The 10,572-nt window shown below is 39.2% G+C and overlaps 1 protein-coding gene across 2 annotated transcripts in view; it reads right to left on the bottom strand.

Moving 5' to 3' along the window:
* Nucleotides 1-10,572, bottom strand: part of wdr11 (WD repeat domain 11) — a 140,106-nt gene that overhangs the window by 112,643 nt on the left and 16,891 nt on the right. For both annotated transcript variants that reach the window (XM_016507319.1, XM_016507320.1), the window contains exon 6: nt 4,006-4,171. In XM_016507319.1, the coding sequence (XP_016362805.1) occupies nt 4,006-4,171 (166 nt within the window). The remainder of the gene's footprint in view (nt 1-4,005; nt 4,172-10,572) is intronic.

Genomic DNA, 10,572 nt, shown 5'->3' with positions numbered 1-10,572 from the left:
TGCAAGTAAACTAAGGTTTTGCCTGTGTATTTTAATCATGATCCAAACAAAGATGCTGCATACATGTTATTTAGATTGTAAAATTTTGAAATTGGAAACAAAAACAAAATTGTCTGACTTTAGCTTTGTGATGCTACATAAAAAATCTGAACGAAACAAAAACAGCAGACGGGCTGAATGAGACGCAAATGTCACTCTCTGACAGCAGGTGGCGCTTAAACAGCAGGTATTTATAGGCTGCTGCCCCTTTAAGACCGAATGCAGTGATCCAATATAATGATGCACGTGCGATTTCTTTCTCCACTGTTTACGTTCATTTAAGACATGAAAATACTTGCCGAGATAGTTATTTTGAGATGATTTTGCGTGTATGTGTCCGTTCAAGCGAAAGAGGAATCAATTCTGTGTTCGTGCTCTGCCTGAAACGCCGCTCTGTATGTGCGCGCAAGCACCGAACTGAATTCTTCATGCACATGAATGGTTTAAAAAGCTTGAATGTTTAAATTGGTAAGACTTAGAAACATGTGTAAATGATAAACTATGATCCGTTTCACCCACAAGCGAGTGAACAACACAAATCAAGGAATGGATTTTTATATCACTATTCAAGATAGCCCGTCGGGCAGGGCAGTGATACATTTTGGTAGCCCGACTGGAAAACACAATAGCCCCGGGACGTCGGGCTAGCGATTTTGCGAGCCCTGATATATATCATCAGTCCACAGTCCACACACCATATTGACAAAGAAAAAAAACTGATTTTTGTTCACTGAAATAATTACATTGCATAAGTAAGAAATTTAACTCAGGACAATTCCAATATTGCTTATAGATGTTTCTACACTCCGAGTGGCGTTAACCTGTGGCAAATTCAACTGAATGAGTATGATTTGGAAAGGCAAATACCTAACAATAAGATAAGGTTAGCGTGGTGACAAAGCACCTGATGCTCACACTAGTTGAGCTCCATGACCATATATGGAGATAGAAGAAACTTACAGAAGGACAAACATCACTGCAGCACTCCACCGATCATGGCTTAAAAGCATTGCAGCCAAACTCAATCAGTGAAAACATGAAAACCCACTTGGAATTTGCAAAAGAAAATAAAAAAAACAACAACAACTAAAGGAGTCCCAGACAGCGAGAAACAAGATTCTCTAGTCTGGTGAACCTTCAGGTTTTAGATATTTTATGTTTACATATTTCTATTTTGCGGGAGTCCCATGAATCATTTTTTTCTCCCGCATCCCGCACACACACGAGTGTCTACCCGCCCACACCAGCACTCGCCCATCTTGTCCCACGCCGCGCACTGTTGCGTCGGGTCTCGCGGGAGCAGGTCTCTAATTCACTGGCACTTAACTCGACAGTGTGTGTGCTACATCCTTTTTACAATCTCTAGATTATAAATCACTGCATTCTGTCAGCAATGTAACGTGGCAGTAACGTATAGAGACCTCGGCTTGTAACTATACTCTAATTACTATTTTGAAAATTATAACGCGTTAAATAGTAATCAAATTACAGTAATGCGTTACTAAGTAATGCGTTACTGCCCAACACTGATGGAGAAAACTAGGCACTGCTCATCACTTGTACAGTACCATCCCATCAGTAAAGTGAGGTGGTAGCAGTCTCATGCTGTGGGGGTATTTTTCAGCGGCAGGGACTGGGGGACTTGTGAGAGAAGAAGGAAACCTCAGCACAGCAAAATATAGAGACAGCCTTAATGTAAACCTAGTCCCAAACATTTAGAACCTCAGACTGGGCAGAAGGTTCACCTTCCAACAGGACAATGACTCCAAGCACACACTAAGACAATGCAAGTGTGGCTTAGGGACAACTCCGTGAATTTCCTTGAGTGGCCCAGCCAGACCTGGGCTTGAACCCAACTGAACATTTCTGGAGAAACCTGAAAATGTCTGTCGGCCCGCATCCAACCTGACAGAGCTTGAGAGTTGAAGTAGTAAGGAGAAGAATGGCAGATACATTGTCAAATGTTGATGTGCAAAGCTTGTCGAATCATACACAAAAAGATTTGAGGCTGTAAAAGTGCTTCAACTAAGAAGGGTTTGAATACTTATGCAATGTTCGTATTTCAGGTTTTCCTTTAATAAATTTGCTAAGTTGTTACAAATCTGTTTTTTGCTTTGCCATTATGGTGTATGGAGTGTGGACTGATGTGAAAAAATTAGAAACTAGAGCAAATTTGTAAGCTTTTACTGTGTGTGTGCGTTACTGGCTTATGCCAGGCTCTCACGGTCAGCCTAGACTGAGAGTACGAGTGCTTGCAGCTGCACCATCAGTCATGCAAATTGCCTTCCTGACAAGTGCTTTATAACACTTAATGTGTGTGTGTGTGTGTGCATGCATGCATTTTAATGCACAAAAAAAAAAAAATACAGATCAGAAGATACACTGGCTTTATCTAATACACAAACATGCTTGAGAAATCACGTGTAAATAGGTCAATCTTAAAAACAAGTGCCATTTGTATCCCACATATACCATACACATGTGTAAATGATTTTGAACACCAGTAAACAAATGATGCCAACTTTTACTGTGGAAATATGAAATGGTAAAATGATAAAGATAAAACAAGAGCATCACATATGAGCACTGTGTCAGATGTGTGTGTGCATGTGCATGCTCATAACAATCATACACAGACATACAGTACATTGACCACATAGAGACTCACACACTTTGCAACTACATGTCAACTTATTTTCATTAATTTGCAACTACATGTCTACTAACTCTCAGAGTAGGTTAGGTTTAGGATTTGTAGAATAAGTTGACAGTCAGTATGTTGTATGTTGTGGACCCATCAAAATAAAGTGTTAGAAGATATTAAGCAGACAGTCTGCTAATACTCTAATGACTGCTAGTTGACATGTAGTTGCAAAGTTACTTACTGTTAGTAGAATGTCTAAAGCGGACTATCAAAATAAAGTGTTACCCTTGTATGCGTGTAGGGATGCCCCGAGCCTATCTCAAGAATCATTATCAGGGCCGATTAAGGATTTTTTTTAACTGAATGGTATCGGTACCTTTATTTTATGTCAGCTGTCACACAGGGGTCGTGCAGTAGGTGGCGGTATGTACCTGCAAGTGTGTTTGCCAAATGCCATTAAAAGGAAAAAAAAGATGCTCAAATGTGCGTGAAGGCATGAGAACAAATGAGGTCAGTTCTAATGGATCACACACGTTCAAGCTTCCGTGTTTAGCAAATTTGATGCACACTTTTATAACGAATCACTTGAAAGTAATTTATTTATCGTTTATATTTATCTGACTATTTGTGACGTTCTTGTCATGGGTTACATATTGCTTCCTATTTGACTGACTGACTTAAGCTTTGTGCTTGCTAACCTAATCTCCATTTTTTTGTTGTTGTTGTTGCAATTATTCTGTTTATTGTACATATAAAATGTGAGTTGTTTATATCAGTAGTCCCATATTCATAATTGTGACCACACACAGTCTGTTGACAATATCAACCATATAGGCTTCATCCTTACTCATGGTGATGTTATTATTCTGTCTGTTTGTCATTATCTCTGGAAAGTATTTCTGTCTGTTTGAAGAAGTGCTGGGAATGAGGTGTCAGAAGCAAGCAGTCTCTGTGTGCCTTTACGCATTTCTGCTCATTTTCAGCAGGAGGAGAAATTAGTCACATCTTCCATGTTCTTGAATTGAGGAACGCTATTTGTGTGGCATGATTATTTGTTAAAGAAGACCACAGTGCTCATGGTGCATGAAAAAAAAACAATATACTACAATACATTCTTCTAAAAATGACTGCGGTTCTGAACTTTGGTTCTGCATAGGACAAGACATGCATTTACAGTATTTGTGTCATTGTGTGTTCTGTACCAAGAGCCCTGTATGTGTTTGGTTCAGTACGGATCACATCTTCTAACAATTGTTCAGATGGCACAATGCAGTTAAATAAGCAAAAATATGTGATTTTTTTTTTCAGTTTAAATAACACACCTGTATAAAGGGTACGCCAGAGCGCTCGATGGCAACCACTCCAACGGTCTGACTGAGCTCCAAGTCTAGGATGAGGATTTCTCTGGGGTACAACAGTAACATGTGATTCCTCTTAGATGGTAGATATGACAGCTGGAGACAATCATTAAGAGTCACTGCTTCAGCCCTGCACACAAACACACACACATAGACAGGTCACATTTAAAACATCAATTTATCCTGGCTGTTTCAATGTTTATCTAACGTGCTGTTATGTACATTTATATATCACAAATCAAAAAACTATGTATCTTTATCCAAAGGTGTTCAATGGGAAATATTCTTGCATAGTCAATTGGATTGAGTGACAAACTTCACTGATCGCAGGATGCATATTGCACAAAAAAACAATAACATTTCTGTGAATCAGGAATAGGTTTTAATATGTCTTCCAAGAAACAAAATTGTATTTAAAAGGTTGATTAATGCTTGTGAGGAAAAATGAATCAGTTCGCCAGCACAAACTTTCTAGAAAAAAATTGCAGTACGGTAAAACTCAGAAAGATGTGTTGAATGGTTTATGTAAATATGGCTCATACATCATCTACAGTCTGGATTACTTTTCTTGTTTTTGTTTGTTTCAATTTTCTGGACTCTGTTTTAATGGTTAAATTACATTTTAAAAATCTAAAAAGCATTCTAATCAATTGCATTTACAAAATTAATATTTTCTTAATTTTTGTGTAATACTATAGCCATATAAAATGTTTGAATTTTTTAAAGTAATTCTTTGTTATCTGTTTGAATTATTTTGAATTTATGAATGAATACAAATGTATTATCAAAAATGGTGGTGATCAAATGAATGCATAAAACTTTAACAATTTAATTAATCTTATAAAATGTAATCAAATGAAATTTGAACAATTCCTTTCATTTTGTGATGGAGTAAGTGCTACAAAATAGAGGTTTGTTGTTCAAATAAAAAAGAAAATGGATGAAAAAGTCAATTTTTGCAGAATATGCAGACTTCATATTTAAATAAGAGTCTTTTTGATTTATTCATTCAAATTTTGTCAAATTCTGTGTTATAAAGTAAATCAATTGTAGTTTTATGACTGGATCCTGCGGTTCATCCACATTTTCGGCATCACAGAAATCAGTTCAGTTTGAGAACAAAATGTTACTTATTTATTGCAATTCCTGTTACTAGTGTCACAAAAATGACACTTCAGCTGTATTAACGTCACTTTATTCAGTTTTCGTACATAAAGCAGGTTCCCTTCTGAAAATGCCCCTTCTAACATTTACATCTCTCAGCCACTTTAAAAGCAGTTATCATTTCTATTGTTTTCAGCATGAGGTACTGTAATGTAGCGAGAACAAGGAAGTGCAGATGGAGAATTAATTCAAACAGAAAGACATTACACAGAACAGATTATCTTCCAAATGAGTGCAATTGACCATAAAGTTGAACAAAACAAAGCTGAACTGATGTTGTACGAAGCGGATATCATCCTCTTTTGGAAGGCCAAACAAAGTAGTTTCGCTTTCACAACGAAACACACAGCGTCTCAACAATATGGCGGCTGCGGCAACAGCGAGAATAAACGTTACGCCTTCTTTCTTTGCGTGAACATTTGGGTGGCGTTATGCAAATCTTCCCACATAGTGACGTAGATATGTGGGGCCGTGTTAGAACGAGCCGTTTTAGGTAGGCGTGGTTGACTCTTAACTTTTATAAAGAATATCTCTTTGGATTTGAGACTTTAGTCTTTGCAACTTTACAGATCTTCTTTATGCACCAAGAGCTTATGACACTCCAAAGAGAAAGGAAAAATTGAAATCGCATCATATGACCCCCTTTAAGGGAATTTAGCCTTTGTGTTGCCTCATATTTATAGTCCTGTGAAACAGTAAGTCACGGCTGGACAATGTCATGTTCGTAGTCACTCTGGTATGGTAAACATTGTAAATATGAATGGGAATATACTACAGAGATATTTTACTCATAATAATTTCTAGGAGTGCTGATAATTGTGGCCAAAATGTAGTAGAAAAACAACATTTATTTCATAATGTGAATTTTTTTTCCTCCCACTTTCATTTGTTTTACTTGTTGAAAGGTTAGATTTTTGTTTAATTAAAGATCATAAGGATAAACAATACAGATTTATTTTCACAGCTTTCTTTGATGATACTTACCAAGGATGCCAATAATTCTGACCATGACTGTACAGTTTATTATATTTGATTATAAAGATGTTGTTGAATGCAGCCTAAAGAGAACATTACAGATTGTTTTTTGTACAGATATTTGTAGCAATGAGTATTTTGAACACTTAAATCACTTTCAGGGTTGGGAGGGTTATTTTTTAAATGTATTCCGTTACAGTTACAAATTACTTCATTAAAAAAGTCAAATTGAAAATCAAAACATTTCAAACAATATCTAGGGCATGTTGTAATCCAGATTAAAATGTAAAAACAAGTTTGAAAATAAATAGCCTATTAAGTCTAAATATTTAAGTACATGCCACTGTGATGAACACCATAGCGAACACAAAAATCTGAATGCCTATTTAAACCATTTAAATACGTTTTAGAAAGTAGCGTAGCTGCTTTGTTTACGGGGTTTCCGGGCTAACACTGCATTTCTGTTGTTTAGCGTCATCTGCTGTCAGAGAGCGAATGTGTGCTTTCATTCAGCATTCGTTCTCTTTCACACATTGCACTATCCGTGTTTGTTTACTTGAGAGTGCGCATGTGTTTTTCACACAGCGGTGTTGTGCACTGTGTCCAGTTGATGGGAAAAATATTCTTAAAACAGTATTTTCAAGTGCCCACGATAACAATATCGTGCATATATCGTGCATGATATATCGCATTACTGAATACCAGCACGTCTACTCATAATATATACAAATATTTACAGTGCAAAAATAAAGGCAAAATATGAAGTGACGTGACATGTGGCCAAGTATGGTTACCCATACTAGTAGGAATTAGTGCTCTGCATTTATCCCATCCTAAGTGCGCACACACACACCGTGAACACACACCCGGAGCAGTGGGCAGCCATTTATGCTGCGGCGCCCGGGGAGCATTTGGGGGTTCGGTGCCTTGCTCAAGGGCACCTCAGTCGTGGTATTGAAGGTGGAAGAGAGCACTGTACATTCACTCCCCCCACCTACAATTCCTGCCGGACCTGAGACTCGAACTCACAACCTTTTGGGTTACGAGTCCGACTCTCTAACCATTAGGCCACGACTTCCCCATGAAGCAACAGTATCAAATATAGTCACAAAAATGTGACCACACTAGAGCCAGCAATTCCCTCGTCTCCCTTCAGCCCCTCAGCTCTACCATCAACCGGCCAAGCAGCCCTGATACACGGTGGGGCTTCTGGTCCCCAGCTCCGCCCTGGAGAGTTGACCCATGGGCTCCACCTCGATCCTCCGAGCCCATCACTCCACCTGTGACCGTCGTCCTTTCGGCTCCTCCAGACTCCATCGTAGCGGGTTCACCTTGGTCAGTCGTCACTCTGCCATTACCATGGGCTTCCAGGTCAGCTCTGTCGGGCTATTCCTTCCCTCCAACTATACCTCTGTTCTCACTTGTACTATCGTCGCCGCAGTCACCTGGCACCCACGTTCCACCTTGGCTGCTCATCGCTGCGGCTCCATCCCGGTCTCCCGGATCCTACTCCTAGCTGGCCACTCCCACCATCATTGCTCACCTCTTGTCTGTCGTTCGTCTGCCTGCCATTATCCAGCTCTTCGCGCACTCCTTGTCCGCCTCCCAAACCACCTTTCTCCCAAGCCTTCTCAATGGGGGCGTAATATCACAGTTATGTGTTACGGTTGAACCCCTGATGTCACATGGATTATTTTACCGATCTCCTTGCTACGTTTCTGGAGCTTGATCGTGTAAGGACACTTGCTGTCTATGGGAGGGTCAGAGAGCCCTCAGATTCCATCAAAAATATCTTAATTTGTGTTCCGAATATGAACTTCCTGAAGGTCTTACGGATTTGGAACAACATGAGGGTGAGTAATTAATGACACAATTTTCATTTTTGGGTGAACTGTCCCTTTAAGCCAGGTTCCAATTTCTGTGTGGATTTTTTCATGGCATCACCAAAATTTCAAGAATACCTTTTTTTAAAACTCAACATTCTGCCAAGATAACCAGCTTATTTTAAGAACATTTTATGCCTGTTACTTAGGTATTTGAATGCTGAGTATGATGCTGATGCTTCAGGTTGATGAATTCCTATCTGACATGGTGGCACATATCACAGTTATGTTCTGTTTTTAGTTTCTGTTTACTGTTTCATTTCTATGGTTACTCATTTGATTAGTCCTTTCTTTCAGCTGTTGCTTAATTAGTTCTCTTTGTTTGCTCTAGTGTTTATATGCCCGCGTTTCTTCTCTAAGAGGTCAGTTCTCATTAACGCAGTAGCTGAATTTGGTCAGGCTTGTCCTTCTTTCAATAAAGTTGATTTTCCTTATTCATTGTCTTTGTGTTCCTGCACACACCTTAGTATAAGTAAGATACATACAGAATAACAATCAATTCTTCCACCACCTTTTATTTGGGGCAATGGAGAAAACACATGATAAAATGGCACACCATACTATGCATAACGTGAGGACTTTGTATATCCCAAAAAGAGTGGTAAACAGTCATGAAAAACAAAATTATTAAGTTTGGTGTAAAAACGTGACTACAACTGGACTTTAGGGGGAAAAATAAAATGATGGGGAAAAATCCATAATAAACACCCTTTAAAATCCTGTTGTTGTGACTGTTGCTCTCTCACTACTTGTTTCATCTAAATGTTGCAGGACTAATAGTGAACTAATGAGCTCTGAAGGGGGCTTGCTTTTTGTTTAGAGGATGGAAATCAATGCTGGGAATAAGCTAAATCAATGAGACTCCAGTAGGCAAAAGGGCATGGGTTGTGGAAACCCTGCTGCTAATAAGAAAGCAGTGAACAGAGGAAGAGAGAGCAGAGGTGCTCCACTAAGACCTTCTATCATTCACTGAGACAATGAGACACAACCGATGGAAAATAAAACCACATAAACACACTCACACTGACATCACAGGGCAAAACAATGTGCAAATAGATGGAAGATCAGAAAGATAAATCAGAGGAATCAAACAGTTTGAGTGACTGAATGTCAGAGAGGACAGACAGACAGACAGAAAGAAAGAATATATTCCTCGCTCCAGAAGGCCATAACTTAATAAAATCAGTTCTTTAATATGTCTGTGTAAGGAGTGTGTTATAGTGGCTGTTTTCTACACTCCGACATTTCACAAGGGTACTGAGATACTAGAGATGTACCGATCGACCGGCTAGGGACCGGAATTAGCCGGTTTTCCACATGATCGGCCCGTACCGGTGACCGGCCGGTCAGTCTGCCGATTCCGAGCCGGTCTGTTCTGACGTCACACTAACACATGATAAAATGGCACACCATACTATGCATAACGTGAGGACTTTGTATATCCCAAAAAGAGTGGTAAACAGTCATGAAAAACAAAATTATTAAGTTTGGTGTAAAAACGTGACTACAACTGGACTTTAGGGGGAAAAATAAAATGATGGGGAAAAATCCATAATAAACACCCTTTAAAATCCTGTTGTTGTGACTGTTGCTCTCTCACTACTTGTTTCATCTAAATGTTGCAGGACTAATAGTGAACTAATGAGCTCTGAAGGGGGCTTGCTTTTTGTTTAGAGGATGGAAATCAATGCTGGGAATAAGCTAAATCAATGAGACTCCAGTAGGCAAAAGGGCATGGGTTGTGGAAACCCTGCTGCTAATAAGAAAGCAGTGAACAGAGGAAGAGAGAGCAGAGGTGCTCCACTAAGACCTTCTATCATTCACTGAGACAATGAGACACAACCGATGGAAAATAAAACCACATAAACACACTCACACTGACATCACAGGGCAAAACAATGTGCAAATCGATGGAAGATCAGAAAGATAAATCAGAGGAATCAAACAGTTTGAGTGACTGAATGTCAGAGAGGACAGACAGACAGACAGAAAGAAAGAATATATTCCTCGCTCCAGAAGGCCATAACTTAATAAAATCAGTTCTTTAATATGTCTGTGTAAGGAGTGTGTTATAGTGGCTGTTTTCTACACTCCGACATTTCACAAGGGTACTGAGATACTAGAGATGTACCGATCGACCGGCTAGGGACCGGAATTAGCCGGTTTTCCACATGATCGGCCCGTACCGGTGACCGGCCGGTCAGTCTGCCGATTCCGAGCCGGTCTGTTCTGACGTCACACTTACGGTGACTGATAATGTATTTATGTCGCGCCAGATGAGGCTTGCGCAGCCTGAGTGAGTGTGTGAGAGAGACTCCTGCATAAATCAAAACAAATGAGTGCAACAGCACTCACAAAAGTTATAGATGTATACTTCGGTTGGAAAAAAAAGAAATGTATAATATGATTTATGTACGCAACATTGCACGACCAAAATGTTTCAACACGATTGCAATGTGATTTTATACAATTGTAGTTCAATAAACAAGAAGTTAAAATGAAGTGACTT

The sequence above is a fragment of the Sinocyclocheilus anshuiensis genome, unplaced genomic scaffold (genome assembly GCF_001515605.1).
Source record: "Sinocyclocheilus anshuiensis isolate Anshui unplaced genomic scaffold, SAMN03320099.WGS_v1.1 scaffold1938, whole genome shotgun sequence".
NCBI classification, from domain to species: domain Eukaryota; kingdom Metazoa; phylum Chordata; class Actinopteri; order Cypriniformes; family Cyprinidae; genus Sinocyclocheilus; species Sinocyclocheilus anshuiensis.
The sequence above is the reverse complement of the archived record's forward strand: the minus strand, read 5'-3'. Positions and strand labels throughout refer to the sequence as shown.